The sequence below is a fragment of the Gracilinanus agilis genome, chromosome 2 (genome assembly GCF_016433145.1).
Source record: "Gracilinanus agilis isolate LMUSP501 chromosome 2, AgileGrace, whole genome shotgun sequence".
Classification (NCBI taxonomy): domain Eukaryota; kingdom Metazoa; phylum Chordata; class Mammalia; order Didelphimorphia; family Didelphidae; genus Gracilinanus; species Gracilinanus agilis.
Window position 1 is genome coordinate 671,370,051 of NC_058131.1, and position 18,022 is coordinate 671,388,072.

Below are 18,022 nucleotides of genomic sequence, written 5' to 3' on the forward strand. Positions count from 1 at the left end.
GATCCTTTCCAATCTTTCTTTCACTACTCATCCTGGTCAGGGAAGATCACTGGTGATCTTTTTATTGAGTAACAATCTTTCCCTTAGTGTGGATTGGTAGAGTTTTTCACTAATGTGGACTAATGGCCCTTGGAAGCAACAACCTGGGAAGATGGTGGCAGAGCTGTCAGGGGTGCTAGATTAGAAAAGGAACAAAGATGCTCAGGATTCTTCTTTGTCAGAATGATAGTACCCAGCCAAAAGGCTAATTATAATTAGGTGGGAGCAAATAGAGTTGGCCTACCAGTGATAGCTGGATTGAAGGATATCTTGTGATAACTGAAATTAAAGGTAGACTTGTGGTGAAAACATTAGGTAAAACCACCTAAGCAGTGTGGGAGAAAGGTCACTGTGGCAGTTACTTGCATCTTTAGGGAAGAGGGCCCAGGGAATGGCTGACCCATGCTCACCTTGATTGATTATACATTCTACCCAATACAAGCAGTTACTTGAAGGAAATGCCTAGCTTCTCCCTTTTCTGGATGACAGTATTCATCTCCTCATTTGAGGGATATGGTCAGTGTGAATTTATCCAATGAGTCTCTTATGGCTCACTCCCATCCATCAGGAAACTCTCCCTTTTTCCTTTCATATTTTGTTTTAATGGGCCCATGTTCTATGAGTAATACATAATGAAATAGACTATCTAAATATAGCTTGACTGTATATAGTGCTTTACTCACTACCATAGACTTCACACAAGTCACTTCATGACCTGGAGTCTTTTTCCTCATTTGTTAAATAACAGTGTTGGCTTAGATAACCACTAAGGTTCCTTCCAGCTCCAAAGCTATGATCCTAGGCCAAGGAATAAAGGCCAATATATTAGAACAATGGTCATATGTGTTATACACCTGGGGCTCCTAAACCTGGGCAGCCCAAACCAGTCTCTAGGAACCCATGAGTTTGAGCAGCCAGGATCCAGTTCAGTTGCTCAGCCTTTAATTGTTCTAAGTTGTTCCCACCCAGAGCCCTGGAAACATGCCCTAACTGGGAACTAGGACCCTCATTTCCTTCCCCCACTGCTTTTCCACACTTGCTGCTTTGTCATTTGGCTGTGATCTCCAATCCTGTTCATTGACAAGGCTCTACAGGACTCCGATACTTTATCACTAATGGAGTGGTTGAGTGGAATCAAAGGCAGGCCCAGGCACAGAAAGGAACTTTTAGGTGGGCTGTTCCTTCCTCAAGCCCTTGAACCCCACATCTCAAATGCCCACCCAGGCATGCGTTACATAATTTTCATTACAACTTTCTAGCCCTCTTCATATGGTATCAGTTATATGTGTGTGTGTGTGTGTGTGGCGGGGTGCTATTAAAGACACAGGGAAGCTGACTTGTCAGCATTTTATCTCGGATAGTTTTGTGTTGTTGTTTTTTTTTTTTAAAGAAAATCCTAGGTAATGTTTTAAGAGCTGCTCCTTGTTCTGTCAGAAGCCCTGTTTCTTCACATGCACATTGCTAAAATGAAAAGATATTTCCCTCCTTTACAGATAATTTTCAAAACAACAGATCAACACTTTTTTTTTTAAACCCTTATCTTCTGTCTTAGAATCAATACTGTTGAATATTTAGAATCAATACTTGGAACCAATGTTCTAAGGCAGAAGAGTGGTAAGGGCTAGGCAATGGGGGTCAAGTGACTTGCCCAGAGTCACACAGCTGGTTAGTATCTGAGGCCAGATTTGAACCTAGGACCTCCCATCTCTAGGCCTGGCTCTCAATCCATTGAGCCACCCAGCTGCCCTCTCATCACTTATTTCTGAGTACTTTTTTCCACCTGAGTTTCTAAGCTATAGTTATCCTTTGGGTGATTTATAAACCCATTTCCAAGCTTCAGCGGGGATTAAACACTCCAGATCTCATCTTGAAGTCCTATGCTTCTTCCAAAAGAAGAGAAATCCTGGGCAATATCTTCCTTTCTCAGGGGTTCACCTGCCATCTATGTGCAAATTTCAAACATGACAAATAAACCTTTAAAGTTTTCCTTCTTGATTCAAGCATATTATTTATTTGTCTAAGAAAACTGACAAGAAGCCTCAGAATCATTTAGAATTTATATTCTTAGTTTCACACCTTTTATTTGCTTTTCTACGTTTACCCCTTTAAAGCTTCAAATTATTCCATTTTGCTAGTGTCACATCTTTCTCTTTGAATAGAGCATGCCAGATGAGAGTCTAAGTACTGCTCTGACTGCTGCCACCACTTCGGAACAACTCCGACTCTTTGCATATGAAGCACAAGTCAATGAAGACTTTGCCCTTGCAACAGTATACTATGAGGAGGTAAGAGAGTCTCTCCATTCTTCTCCCTCATCCCCAGGAGAAGTAGTACTGTTGGTTGATCTTTAGTTATCAGTCTATTGTAGAATGATCTAGAAAGCGGGGATTGCCTGTCCTTTCTGGGGTCCTTTTAAGGTTCTCTAAGCAACCTCCAAGTGGACGAAGACCCTCTGCCTATTAGATGATGTGTCCCTTCATGGAGACAGACCACTGGGCTGGGCTACACAGAGGGTTTCCTGAGGTCTCTAGAAAAAATGTCTCTGGCGCTAAACAGAATCTCCGATTTGATCCAAACAATGTTTTCAGGAAGAGGGCTTTACTCCTCTCATCCTTATTTTCAAACTGTTCTGCCCTCTTAGCAGCTTACCAAAGGGTTACGACGACTTCTAGTGTTTTTATTTCTTGACCCTGCATAATTTTTTAAAGAAATGTTCCTCTGGTACATGGACTATACTTAGTATTGTAAGCAAGTGCCGTCTCTTGAAATCGAACACAAATCTGGTAGAAATCGGCACTTGTACTTGGTTATTCTTTCAACTCAAATCAACTAAGTATTGTGTGACAGTGGCTGGGGGAAAACATACGGTTTACGTAAGTCAATAGTTTCCTTCCTCATGGAAATTACATTCTAGTAGAGGGATAAGAGACAAATATAGAAAACTATAATGCAAAGTGACAGAATTCTGAAGAATTGCAAAACAAACTGCTTTGTAGTTCTCCACCTAAGAGAGAACTGTGATTCACGTCACCCCAATACTTTCTTAACATCTTTTTAATGGTAAGGGCAGATTGGAAGAATTTATAAGGACTTCATTCAAGTAGAGAAGAGAAAAAGAGAATTGTTTCTTGTGGTAGGGATGTCCCCGAATGGGCCCGTGATCCAGACTAGCGAGTCACCCTGAGCGTGGCTTTGCTTTGGTCTTGCCTTTACCTGCCCAGGGTCTAGTAGCGCCCATTCTGCAGCTCACATATAGAATATCTCAGCGTAAAGCTATGATCTGGGTATGTCTGTGCATTGTGGTGTTTAAAAAGGCGTTTGCTTTACTACATTGGCATCTTTAACAGTATTTCTTTTGCTTTACTGTTAAGTAAATGGTAGTTTAGGGATCTAAAAGTTGTCATTGTTGTGAGTAGCCGCTCACTTGTCCGGTGCCCTCAGTGTGGGCGGCTCAGGAGATCACCGCAGGGTCGGGGAGCACCCGGGGCTCAGTGGTCTACCTACGGGGACCTGCTAGTTAGGGTGGAAGCAGGTTGTAGGAGGGAGAAAGAGGAAGGTTCAGACCTCAGTGAGAGCAGAGATGAGCACGTGTCTGTATGTACACGTGTGATAGGTCAGTCTCCCATGACATGGTGGATGTTTGCTCACTCCACTTTTTCTCTAGACCCCGTCTATAGGACAACACACATTTCTGGGGCTGAAGTAGCACTAGGGAGACAGCCTATGATTGGGTAAAGAACACTCATTCTGGAGCCAGAGGGCCTGGGTTCAAATCTTAGCTTGGATGCTTACTCCCTAAGTGACCCGAACAAGTCATTTTACCTTTATAGACTTCAGCTTTTTTACCTGTAAAACACAGCAGGTGAACAAGGGCCTCGGAAGCCCTATTTTTCATGAGTTAGTTCTACGAGCCTTTAATCAATCCCAGGGGCCAGGGCAGAGGGGGCTCTTCAGAGTGCGTTTTCTGGGCGAGTCACTGGGTAGTGCTTGGAGCGTGTCACCCCATCCCATTCACCACGAGTGTGTGCAACAGGACTAAACCTCCCCTGTGACATGCACATTCGTGGGCTTTGTAATGATCTTCGAGTTAGCAGCTAGATAGAGGCCTGCTAGAGACCAGCCAGGCAAGTCATCCATAGATCTTGGTATCTTCTTCTTCACTTGTATGACTCCAGAGGATTTCAAAGATTCCTCTCTGGTGTCTCCCAGCCTATTCTCTGGATAGCACAATGAGTCTCTTTACTTTCAAATTACCTGGGAACTTAGTTTCACATTAAATGCCCCAGGCAAGAAGCAAGAAAATGCTAAGGGAAAAGACCTGGCCAACTGGAGATAATAATTGTAAAGTACTTAGCACAGTCCCCGGAACTTAATAAATGCTCACCCTCACCACTTTTTGTCACCCCTGAGTGCTAATCAGGCAGGATATCATGGCAGGAAATTGACTCCCTCCAAGTTTCTACACGATTGCTTCATTTTGAACTGCAAAGGGAGCAGGCGCACACTCTTCAAGTAATTAAATCCTATCAACTGGAAGAAAGAGTTGGCTTGTTCCATCTGGACCAGAGGGTAGAACAAGGAACAATGCACCCAAGTTCAAATGGGTAGATTTGGGTATGACGTTAAGAAGTTGTCTAAAACCAGAATGGATTGCCCTAAAGAGGTAGTGAGTTCTCCCTCTCTAAAGATCTGGGAGAAGATGGATGAACACTTGGTGGAAGTGTTCAAAGGAGGTTTTTCTTCAGTAATGGTTTGGACAAATTGCTTTCTTTTGCCCTTTTCAACTTTGAAATTCTGTGATTTAATATGGAAAATAATCCAACTTTAGCAAAGTTGCAGGATGCAGAAAAACCCCATATAAATCATCAACATTTCAATTTACCACCACCAAAGTCCAACAGCAAGAGATAGAAAAGGAAATTCCATTCAAAATACCTATAGACAATACAAAATACCTAGGGGTATATCTACCAAAACAAACCCAGTAACTTTATGAACACAATTACAAAACAGTTCATGCAAATAAAGTCAGACCTGAACAACTGGAAAAACATTAATTGCTCACAGGGAGGCCAAGCTGATACAAAAAAGACAACCTACCTAAATTAATTTACCTATTCAGTGTCATTCCAAATGACCCAAAAATTATTCCACAGAACCAGAAAAAATAACAGCAAAATTCATCTGAAAGAATAAAAGGCAAGGAATGTCAAAGGAATCAGTAAAAAAAAAAAAAAAAAAATAAGGAGTCTTAGCCATACCAGATTTTAAACTATACTATAAAGCAGCAATCAGGACTAAATCATTATCAGCAAAGCAAATTTCCAAGATAACCACAAGGGACTCATGATGAAAATGCTATCCATAGCCAAAGAAGGAACTGTTGGAGTTTTATTGAAGATCAAGACAAGCCATTTTCCTCTTTATTTCCTTCATGAGATTTTTATTATATGTGTGATATAGGTCTTCTATCATGACATGAGCATATGTACTACATGAAAGCATTGGTATAGCCTCTATCAGACTATTTAAAAATTTTTTTTAATTCAAAGATATTTTATTTTCCGATTACATGTAATAATAATATTTATATATATGTAATAATAATAATAATTTTCAACATATGTTTTACAAAATTAAAGATCTAAACCATCTTCTTCTCTCCCTTCTCTCCTGCTGCTCAGAGAAGGTAAGCAATTTGCTATAATAGACTATTTACCAACTCACTGAGGCAAAGGGAAGGTAGGGAGAGAATCTGAATCCTAAAATATCATGAAACAATTGTCAAAAATTGTTTCTACACATAACTGGAAAAAAAAGTCTTTTTAGCCCCCAAAACAAATAAAAAAAGAAAATAATCAGAAAAACGTTCCCAAATCTCATAGAAACAAACAATAATGTGTGCTAAGACTCCAGTGGATCCGTGATCTCACTGATGTGGCCATTTCTTCCAGCAACACAGATTTTAACCAATCCATGCCTGCCCACCTTGCTTGACTCCTCCACCCATCTTTCCACATGTCTGCCATAAGGGGCACATGCATGAACATGAATGTTCTCCTGCATGTATATCTATGTTCTTCCATATATGGGCTTCCAGTGTTTTGGGACCTTTCATGCTTTCTTTTGACATCATAAATAAATCAACAAAGTATATTGGCTGTTGATAGGTTGTATGAGTCTATCTTCATTTTCAGTAATACATTTTTTGCATAAAACCCCTTGTTGGGGGCATCTTCACAGTTTCATATATTTTACATATGTTCACTCCCATTACATGCTCCTCTACTGCCCATTGAGTGATATTTCTTTCAATTCTTCAGAGACAATAGTTCTCCATGATTTGAAGGTATGTAATATCATTGGAAAAATAATGGTATTAAAAAGGCAGACCTTTGAGAAACCAGAAGAAAAAAGGAAGCTTCTATACAAAGGCAATAAGAGAAAAACCTCATTTATGGTACATTTGGTCATCTCATGCTATAATGCGAAAAAGACCACAATGAAAACAATTTCAGCCTATATACCTCCATCAATTACAAATGATAAGAAGATGAAGAAATTCTATAAAGGACTTCTCCAAATTAGATCTACATATACTTTGATTTCTGGTGACTTCACTGCAAAGGAGAAGCTGGTAGAAAATATGGTTTAGGAGCAAAGGAGAGGAGAAACCAAAAAAGGTTTCGTCTACACTTGTCTCAAGCCCAACATTATAACACTAAAGAAAACTTATTTCAGGTTCCTAAGAGAAATATAGAAATTACTTAATAAAAAAAGAATAATCAAGATTACAACAATTTGAAGAATGAACTGTGAATCCAGAATTATCTATCTTGCGAATTTCAGTATACTCTATCAAGGCAAAAGATATACTCTTTAGAATCATTTAGCCTTTGAAATGGAGAAATGGAGATTACATATATATATATACATATATACACACACATACACACACATATACATACATACACGGAGGGAGGGAGAGGGAAAGGGTGAGGGACAACGGCAGAGAGAGAGAGAGAGAGAGAGAGAGAGAGAGAGAGAGAGAGAGAGAGAGAGAACATCCAAATTAGTTTTTCTTCTCGATTAGTTTTTCATCTCAAGTCTCTTCCACCTAGATGCTAAAGTAATTTTATTTAAGTTTAGGTCTAACCATGTTTGTCCCCTACTAAATAAGTGCAAGTAGTTTCAGTTCCCTAATGCCTTCAGAATAAATCAAAAGCATTTCAATTTGACTTTTAAAGGCTCTTACAACTTGGCCTGAACCTAACTTTCTGGCCTCATTTTTCATTATTCCCCTTCCCATAATCATGATCCAGCCAAGTTCTGTTCCTTTGCTCCTTGTACATGGCACTTTACCTGGAATCTCTGTCCCTTTGCCCTGGCTGTCTTCCTTACCTAGAATGCCCTTACTTCTCACTTTTACCTCACAGAGACCTTTACATCATTCAAGACTTAACCCAAGCACTACCTTCTGTATAAAGTCTTTCCTGTTGGCTACAACCCTTTATTTCTGGTTATCACCCTTTATTTCTGGTTATTTGTATTGAATTTTCCAGGCACTGTGCTAGGCATTGGGAATAAACAAAAAACCTTAACCTGCCTGAATGCTTGAGTGTGTGTGTGTGTGTGTGTGTGTGTGTGTGTGTGTGTGTGTGTGTGTGTGTATTATGTGGTTTCCTTTGAGAGTATGTAATCTTTTTTAGATTAAGGATTTTTTTTGGTCTTTTTATTCCCAATGCCTAGCACAGTGCCTGCTAAGCATTAGATGATATAAACACAGACATGTGTATGCATAATGAAAGTATGCCATTTAAAAAGACTCGTACAAAGATATTTATAGCCATGCTTTTTGTGGTGGCAACAAATTGGAAAAGGAGGGGATGTCCTTCAATCGGGGAATGGCTGAACAAATTGTGGTATATGCTGGTGATGGAATACTATTGTGCTCAAAGGAATAATAAACTGGAGGAATTCCATGTGAACTGGAAAGACCTCCAGGAATTCATGCAGAGTGAAAGGAGCAAAGCCAGAAGAACACTGTACATAGAGACTGATACACTGTGGTAAAATCGAATGTAATGGACTTCTGTACCAGCAGCAATGCAATGACCCAGGACAGTTCTAAGGGATTTAGGGTGAAGAACGCTACCCACATTCAGAGGAAGAACTACAGGAGAGGAAACACAGAAGAAAAACAACTGCTTGAACACATGGATTGATGCGGACATGATTGGGGATGTAGACTCGAAACTACCACACCAATGCAATTGTCAACAATTTGGAAATAGGTCTTGATCAATGACACATGTTAAAACCAGTGGAAATGCGCATCGGCTATGGGGGGAGGTGTTTAAGGGGGTGAAGGGGAAAGTAAAAACATGAATCATGTAACCATGGAAAATTTTTCTAAAATAAACAAACAAATAAACAAACAAACATATAAATAAAAAATAAAAGGGTGTGTGCTTATAATTCTACTGTATAATTTATAACAGAAAATCTCACAAAATTGCAAAAATAGCTAAAAATTAATGATGAGATATTTTAAAACCTCACTATCAGAACATATTAAATTCAATAAAAAGATAAATTATAGAGTTGAATTGAGCATTAAATATTATACTAGTTGCAATAGATGTACATAGAGAATTTAAAGGAAAAAGAAAAGACTATCGATCACCTTCTGGATCTTAAAAAGATGGAAGTAACTATAGAAAATCAGAGATTTTATGCAATATATTTATAAGTCATGGTGCAATAAGTTAGTGGTAAGGAATGAGATGCTGAATGAAAGTTGTAGGCCCAAATAGAAACTATTTTGTAGAGGAGTTATAATATGCATAAGTTGAATTATTACCCATATAGATGAAATTTCAGATTCTTGAAGTATTTGGATAGATGAGGCAAATATGAAGAACACTTGATCAGATATTATTATCTAATGTTTGTGAGAAGAATAATGTGAACTGGTAGATAAATGCCAAAATATATTCACTTGGTTCTGTGGTTAAAGGAACAACCTAAATCTATGCTGGGATTGTGATCTCTTAATACAGTCCAACATGTATTTTTTTTGTAGTGCCTACTGTATGTTTAGCACTATCTCATGCTCTTTTATTGGGTTTTAGGGTATCAGAAAAGCATACAATATTTCACAAATAAGAGTAGAAGAATTAATATTCCTAATGATTCTTGTTTGTAGAGACTGGTTCGTGACAACCAGAATATAGAACACTGGCTGGATTATGGCTCATTTTGCCTTCTGCTCGATGATATTACCAAAGCACAAGAATGTTTTCGTAAAGCTCTTTCTCTGAATCAGACACACATGACCAGGTATGGAAAGGAGATGGGGGCTTTTTGTGGCTCATTGTTAAGCATCCACTGTGATCATGGGGCTGATGCTAATGATATTTGTCCTCAGCCTGCTGCTATGTGGTCTTCTGGCTATGATGATGGAGCACTATGAACAAGCAGAGATTTTCTTTGAAGATGCCACTTGCTTGGAACCAAACAATGTTGTGGCATGGACTTTGCTCGGTACAGCAGTCTTGCAATCTGTCTGTCTGTTGTGTTTTCTTTATAAGATAGTCTCCCCACCTCCCCACCCCCTTTTTATTTTATTCCTTTATTTTGCACTGTGGCAAGAATTCAACTGAATGTTAAAATTTGCAACTTGTTAGAATGTTAAAATGGGAAATTCATAAGTCATCCAGTTTGATGTCTTTTCAGGCTTGTTCTATGAAATTCAGAATAATGATATTCGAATGGAAATGGCATTTCATGAAGCTGCCAAACAGCTTAATGCCAAAGTAATCAAAGAAAAGACTACTAGTGATTCTGTTGATGTTGGAGGGAAACTGGAATCCAGTATAACAACCTTAGGAGTTGTGAGATCTTCTTCACCAAGCAAAAGAGAAATACCAGGTGTGTTAATGGTGAAATGTTCTAAGAGCTAGATATAGTAATGGATGTTGGGAGGGAGACTGGCCTTTATAATCAGGCAAAGTAGTGATGTGACCTCAAGGATATTAGGATGGACCCTGACCCAAATCTACCCAACTGGCCAACCAATGTGTCTGAAATCCCCAGATTCCCCAGAAAATTTCAGATTCATTCATAAGGATTGTTAAGGCTTTTATTATTTGTCTTCAAGTCTCCTTTTAAAAATGCAGATGCCCTTGATATAGGGAAACACATTATTTGGATTAAGTTGTTTGGGTTTTTTTAGAGCAAGATCATGTGGGACTGGGACATAGGTATTTTAGGGAGGAAGAGGAACACTTAAGAAGGATCAGAGAGGACACTGGAAGAAGGGAAGAGAGAGCACCAGAGATAAATTTTACAAATAGTATGCTTCTGGTTAACGCCACCTTGGTTAGAAGCTAGTAAAATTTAACAAGAAATGAGAAAGAGAAATTTAACCAATAAAGTTGGGTTTGGATAGGACTGTCACTCACCAGACTTTCTATACCTTCAGCAAGGCTTTTGTTGCTGCTCACCAAATTTTAATTCAATTTTGTCACACTTTTCAAAATTAACATTTTAAGTCTTTCCTCTCCCTGGGGCCATAATAACACTCTCTGTCTTATTCATTCCTTTTTTAAAAAAAGAGATTTAATGTTTTAAAAATTTCCCAATTACATGTAAAAAAGTTTTTTTAACATTCATTTAAAAAATGTTGAGTTCCAAATTCTCTCTCTCACTAATGGTTGAAAAGGCAAGCACTTTGATAGAGGTTATACACGTGCAGTCATGCAAAACATATTTCCATATTAATCATGTTGTGAAAAAAATACAACCCCCCAAAAAAGGTAAGAAATAAAAGAAAAATTTAAAAGTATGCTTCAGGGGGCAGCTAGGTGGCTCAGTGGATTGAGAGCCAGGCCTAGAGATGGGAAGATCTAGATTCAAATCTGGCCTCAGACACTTCCTACCCGTGTGACCTTGGACAAGTCATTTGACCCCCATTGCCTAGCCCTTACTACTCTTCTGTCTTGGAACCAGTACACAGTACTGATTAAACGGCTGAAGGTAAGGGTTTTTAAAAAAGTATGCTTCAATCTGCATTCAGATTCTATCAGTTCTTTCTCTGGAGATAGATAGTATTTTTCATTATAAGTCCTTCAGAATTTTCTTAGACTATTGTATTGCTGAGAATAGCTAAATGATTCATAGGTGATTATCATATGATATTACCGTTACTGTGTACACTGCTTTGGTTCTGCTCATTTCACTTTGCATCAGTTCATGTGATTCTTCCCAGCTTTTCCTGAAAGCATCCTGCTCATTACTTTTATAAAATAAAACAGTTGTATTCCATCACGATCATATACTACAACTTGTCATCCATTCCTCAATTGATGGGCATTTCCTCAGTTTCCAATTCTTTACTACCACAAAAAATGCTGCTATAAATATTTTTGTACATATAGGTCCTTTCCTTTTTATTCTCTTTGGGATACAGACCTAGTAGTAGTATTGCAGGATGAATGGATATGCACAGATTTATAGTTCTTTAGGCATAATTCCAAATTGCTTTCTAGAATCAATTCGCAACTCCACATTAGTGTCTCAATTTTCCCACATTCCCTCCAACATTTTCCTTTTCCTTTTTTGTCATATTAGCCAATATGACAAGTGCAGGGTAGTACCTCAAAATTGTTTTAATATGCATTTCTCTAATCAATAGGGATTTAGAGCATTTTTTCATATGACAATAAATAGTTTTGATTACATTGTCTGAAAAATGCATGTTCATATCCATATCAATTGGGGAATTGTGATCTTATAAATTTGACTCAGTTCTCTATATATTTGAGAAATTAGGTCTTTTCAGAGAAACTTACTATAAATTTCATAGTTATGATTACTGTGGATTTCCCTCCATCCTAAATCCCCTGTTTATCCTACTCTCTCCTCTTTCATCCTTTCCATCAGGTTTTGCTTCTGACTATTGCCTCCCTGAATCTGCCTCCCCTTGTATCAGTTCTGTCCCTCTTCTCTTATCTCTTTCCCCTCCTACTTTCCTTAGGGTAAGATAGATTTCTATACCCAACTAAATATGTATATTCCCCTGTTGAGCCGATTCTGAAGGTAGTAAGGTTCAAACAACCTCCATCCCATAATCCTGCTCCTCTCATCTTCTCTTCCATTCTAAAAGATCATTTGTGTCCCTTTTATGTAAGACAATTTACCCCATTCTATCTCTCCCTTTTCCTAATGAAATCATCTTTCTCATTCCTTAATTTTATTTTTTTTAAGATATCATCCTATCATATTCAATTCACACACCAGTGCTCTTTGTCTGTGTATATTCCTTCTAAGTGCCTTAATAATTATAAAGTTCTTAGGAGTTACAATATCAACTTCCCAAATAGGAATATAAACAGTTTAACCTTTAACCTTATTGAATTCTATATGATTTCTCTTCCCTGTTTACCTTTTTATGACTTTCTTGAGTTTTGTAATTGATAATCAGATTTTCTATCAGCTTTTATCTTTTCATCAAGAATGCTTGAAAATCCTCTATTTCACTGAATACCCAAATCCCCCCCCCACCCCTCGAGGAATTATACTCAGTTTTGATGGGTAAATGATTCTAGATTGTAATCCTAGCTCCTTTGCCTTCTAGAATATCATGAATATTCAGAGAGGGGAGGGAGAGAACATGAATCATGTAACCTTGGAAAAATATTTAAAAATAAATAAAAATTTTTAAAAAGTTTAAATCATATACTCTTTTTGACCTTATCTTGATATAGGGTGTGAGATATTGATTTAAACCTAATTTTTGCCATGTTGTTTTCCAGTTTTCTCAGAAGTTTCTGTAAAATAGTGAGTTCTTATCCCCAAAGCTGGGATCTTTGGGTTTATCAAACACTAGATTGATGAGGTCATTTACCTCTAATCTATTCCATTGATCCTACCCTTCTATTTCTTAGCCAGTACCAAATTATTTCTATTACTGCTCCATATAGTACAATTTAATAACTGGTACCACTAGACCACTATCCTTTTTTTTTTTTTCATTAGTCCTCTTGATATTCATGATCTTTTGTTCTTCCAGATGAATTTTGTTATTATTCTTTCTAGTTCTATAAAATAGTTTTTTGATAGTTTGATTGGTTTGGCACTGAATAAGTACTTAATTTTGGTAGGACTGTCATTTTTATCATATTAGTTTGGACTACCCATGAGCAACTAATGTTCTTCTAATTGTCTAGATCTAATTTACTTGGGTGAAAAGTGTTTTGTAATTGTGCTTATATAATTCCTGCATTTTTCTTGGCAAATAGATTCCCAAGCAAGATAACATTTTCTTAATCATCTGTTCACTTCCCAACAGAGAGAAGCAGAACACATATAAATAAACTGGTGTCAAAGAACTGGCCTCTTTATGAACAGAAATTAGATGTGTAGATTTTTTTTTTAATTTTGAAAATTATTTAGTATTTTCTGTTATAATTTGTTATCGGACAATTTATGAAGAATTTTCAAAGAAATTTCATTTTGTTGGGATTAGATGAGATTTCCATGCTAGATGATCTTCTTGAAGACTCAACCAAACATCAGTCTGACCCTTTGGATTCACAAGGACAGGAAATGAGTTCCATCCACAGAACTTCCAGGTCATTTTCCGTTTCTAAGGAGGCATCAAAGAAAGGTAAGCAGCAAAAAAGAGTTACAAAGCATAGAGAATGACATGGATGACTAGACAAGAGATGAGAATTGGGAGGTAACCCTGACTTAATCAAAGCTGATGGTATCATCTCTCAGCCACTGGTGCATCTATCGATATTAGGGTACATTGTGAAGATTCCACTTTGTGACAGAACTCTTCAGTCAATAGAACTTATTATTGAGCTCAGAGTTGGAAAAAGACTAGCAGGCTGCAGCCTTGGCAAGGTGCCCATAAAGGATATTCTACAGCAGCACATTTTTCTATAAAGGATTTATTTCATCTGAAAATTTATAATAATGCTTTTACACCAGGCCTGCTTCCATCACATGCTATGCATTTTCCTTTTCTTCTCTTCCACATACATTAAATACCATGTAATCTCTTCCCCAGTTTAATGCATAATGAAGCATATACACATATGTATGAAAAGCAGCATAGCATAGTGACTGGAGATGGGCAGTTAGGAAGAACTGGCATATGTTGTGGGCAGGTCAAGGCCAAAGGCAGCCTCTGAGACTAGAAAGAGCAGAGCAGAAGCCAGTCTGCCTTGCTAAGAAGTTTCCTTCTGGGAGTACTCCTTTGGATGGAATCAGAGGACCAAAACCTGTCAGCCAAGGGCAGGAAATACACCCTCAGAGTTAGGAGTGACATCCTGGAAGTAGGCAAGTGCTGCCAATCAGGGCTTCATTTATTGTTTTGTGGTTCATCTAGACTTGAGGAAGTAATTAAGAAAATACTCATAATGCAGATTAAACTTAAAAGTCCAAGGTGCATGTATTTGTTTTGTCTGCAGAGCTAACTATGAGGCATTTACCAACACATCTCTGATACAGGATGTCCAAAAGGCTTAGTGAAAGCTTAAAACAACATTAAGACTTTTGGGATACTCTGTGTACATGCACAAATACACACACATATACAATATACATGTATGTGTGTGTGTATAATATACACATGCATATATATGTGTGTGTATTGTATATGTGTGTATATGTCTACCTTGTTTATAATTTCTCCAGTTCAGGTATTTGAAGAAAAACTATTTTGGCTTTTTACCTGGTCTTTTAATGTTTGATCCCCAGCCCTGTGGTAGTGTAGGCCAGTAGTGAATCCCTGAGGATGACATATTGTATTTGAAAACCACAATTTAACATTATCTATGTCGTACTGCACTTTTGTTTATTTTATCAACCATTTTTCCATGACATTTTCATCAGTTTGGCTGCACTGATGCAGGTGACATCTTTGCTGTAGGCTATCCATTAGAGTTTCTCAAATGTTTTCTTTTATGGATCACTAGGCCATTCCCTGTATTTCATCTACCATGATTATTTTCTATTATTATAGCAAAAAAAATTGGGCCTTTATTAATAGATCTTATTATGGCTACATTTTCAAGATATATTCTTCATAGTAGACTGGAAGCTATAATTTAAAAGTTGCTCCCAATTTTTGTGATTTGAATTTTTGACTAGGCAAGATTTAGCACCTTGAGAATCAATATTTGAATGAGTCTTCTGCCTTCTCTGGTGCCCTCTTTCAAGGTCTTTCTGCTTTATACTCACTCCTGTTTTTCTGGCCTCTCCATTACTTCTATTCCTTTCTCTTCTCATATGTTTTTTTCCAGCTTCCTCAAAAAGTCAGGTTTCATCAGCTGTTCTGACTCCCTCAACCTTTCAAGGAGTTGCCCAGCCTCCCATCAGTATCTTCATGGAGACAACACGCTTCTTGATGAAGGTCAAGGCTATTCAGGTAAACATAGAATAGCAAAAAAAAAAAAAAATTTTTTTTTCAATAAATTAGTTATTTCATTCATACGCTGTCTTTTAAAGTTCCTCCTATGTGTGACCCAGAAGTAGGTATATTCTTAGGATCATCCCTGGACCCAAGAGCAGAAGCATCAAAGTATTTCTTGTATGTAATATTACTCATCAGGGCTGGCTGTGAAAGCACATCAGAGCAAATCTGATCCTTGGGGGTTGAAGAACAATGATATTAGACTGTTTCTGCCAGGTCTGGCTGTCTGTCTGTATAACGTGAGCCCTAACAAAAATTGTTGAATTTGCAAAGTTTGCTTTGTTTTTAGGAAGATGGATGGGAAAGGAGGGGACAAAGTAGTCCTTCTCCAGTGAAAACATGTCAACCTACTGTAGTAGATGTTATCAGACATGCCCACTTAAAAGTCCAGAGTTAGGGTCTGGAACTTGGAAAAAAATAAACCTTTAAACTACTCTGAGGCTTCTTGAAACTGTGCCTCCCCTTTATAGGACAATGAAGTTGACTTCATGCTTCACACTCTTGGCTAGTTATCTGGTCTTCCAGACAGATCTCTGTGACAGATAGTTCCATTCGCCAGTCATCCTGGCATTGTGGCTGGGGTCAGAATTTGTCTCGGATAGCTAGGAATGCTTAGGAATGCTTATTTCTAGTTCCTAGGACTGTCAGTCTAGAGCAGGAAAGGACCCCTTTTTCCAGATGAGATGTTAAGACATGTGTCCAAGGTTACCTAGGTAGCCAGTGGCAGGGTGGAAGTTCAAACTCAAGTCTGGTGACTCCAAGGTCAGTGCTTTTCCTAAGGCACCAAAGTACCTTCCAGTTCAGGACATCTGTAGTGTATTATTAAGGAAATACTGGATGTTTTAGACACATCACAACTCTTTGAAGTTGAGGATAACCACGTCCTTCTATAGGTTTCCTCTTGGTCTGCTCAGAGATGGACAGTCTCCTGGGCTAGGTGAACTGTGAACTATGGGTTTGACCCAGGGTAACATTTCTAACATTCCAACATTGTTTTTTCATTCTTTTCAGTATGTCCACAGGGTGCTTGCACATGAATTGCTGTACCCCCAAGGAGGCCCTAGCTGTGAATATTACTTGGTCCTGGGAGAGACACACCTTCTTAAGAAGGATTTCCCCAAGGCAGAAGAGTACCTCCAGGCAGCTGTACAGATGGATTACATGGTATTTGTCTTTTCTAGGACCTCAACAAAAGATAAGGGATTCCTAACTTAGCCACTTAACCCCCAAAGTCTAGCCCTTACCAATACACAGTAGAGTCTAAGATAAAAAAGGATTAAAAAAAAAAAAAAAGAAGAAAAGAAAAGATAAGATAAGATAGGAGAAGGAAGATAGGTTTAGCTGTACTCACCAATGGTGGTCAAAGAGAGTAGCCCCGGTTGGTGTGTTCTCTGTGTCACTAAGTAAACCTTTTTAACCACAGGCTGGACAGAACAGAGGAATCCCTGTGAAAAGGGTCACCAATTTTGCCTATAACTTTGAATACAGACATTAACCTCATTCCAAGTGCTCCCATTTGCAAGCTTGCTCAGTGGCTATTGTTCTTGCTTTCTAGAACCCTAATGTCTGGGGTTTGAAGGGCCACTTGTACTTTCTGACTGGAAATCATGCTGAAGCCAAGGAATGCTATGAACGAACGGTTAGTTTCGTAGTAGATGCTGCTGAAATGCACTTCATCTATCTGCGACTGGGATCCATCTATCTGGAAGAGGGAGAGGTGAGAAATCTAGTAGATACTAGGCCTTGTCACTTGGGACTGAGTTTCTTCCTGCAGCAGTGGCTATAAGAAAATTATAGTGTCTTGCATTATAATTTGTGAAATAACTATGTATTTTTTAATAAGGCAAATAAAATTGTGATGGAAAAACTGTTCCCTTCTAGACAGTCTAGTGTGGTTGGCAGAGGGCCAGCCTTGAAGCTAGGAGCATCTGTGTTCAAGCCCTTCCTCTGATACTTTCTACATGTGTGACCTTGGGCAAATAACTAGACCTTTCAAAGCTTGAGACAGATCTCTAGAACTATAGATTGCAAGGAAGCTTCTCCATCGGTGAGTTCTCTGTACTCACAGGTTCGGACCCTGTCCAAATCTCGTTTTGATTGTCACAGGACTATAACACTAAGGGTTACATTTTTGTAGCTGCTTCACTCTTTTTGGCTCAAGATTTGCTTCTACAATAAGACACGTTTCTCCACAGCATTTTCAAGTAAAAAAAGTAGGTTTGTTATTATTATGCAAAGATCCAGCAATTTAGCTTACAACAGAAAACACAAAAGGAATATGCAGATAAGAGCAATACCAGCAATAATAAGAGAGGTAAAAAAAGAAAGATACATCACCAGATGGGGAAAACTTCAACACCTAAATATTCTAGTTGGGAAGTTCTGGGAAACACCATTTCAGGGGCCTATTCAGGAAAGCATCAGGCAGAGCAACCTCTCCATGGGTGAGACTGCAAAAGTCCACTTTCCAGAAGGGGATTCTTATTGGCCTCAAAC

At 38.3% G+C, this 18,022-nt stretch overlaps 1 protein-coding gene across 1 annotated transcript in view; it reads left to right on the forward strand.

Moving 5' to 3' along the window:
• The window catches only part of CFAP70 (cilia and flagella associated protein 70), a 78,931-nt gene that overhangs the window by 48,912 nt on the left and 11,997 nt on the right, over positions 1–18,022 (forward strand). The window contains exons 16-23 of the mRNA XM_044662811.1: positions 2,199–2,324; positions 9,248–9,381; positions 9,470–9,585; positions 9,778–9,972; positions 13,571–13,711; positions 15,357–15,481; positions 16,538–16,690; positions 17,082–17,243. Coding sequence (XP_044518746.1) covers positions 2,199–2,324; positions 9,248–9,381; positions 9,470–9,585; positions 9,778–9,972; positions 13,571–13,711; positions 15,357–15,481; positions 16,538–16,690; positions 17,082–17,243 — 1,152 coding nt within the window. The remainder of the gene's footprint in view (positions 1–2,198; positions 2,325–9,247; positions 9,382–9,469; positions 9,586–9,777; positions 9,973–13,570; positions 13,712–15,356; positions 15,482–16,537; positions 16,691–17,081; positions 17,244–18,022) is intronic.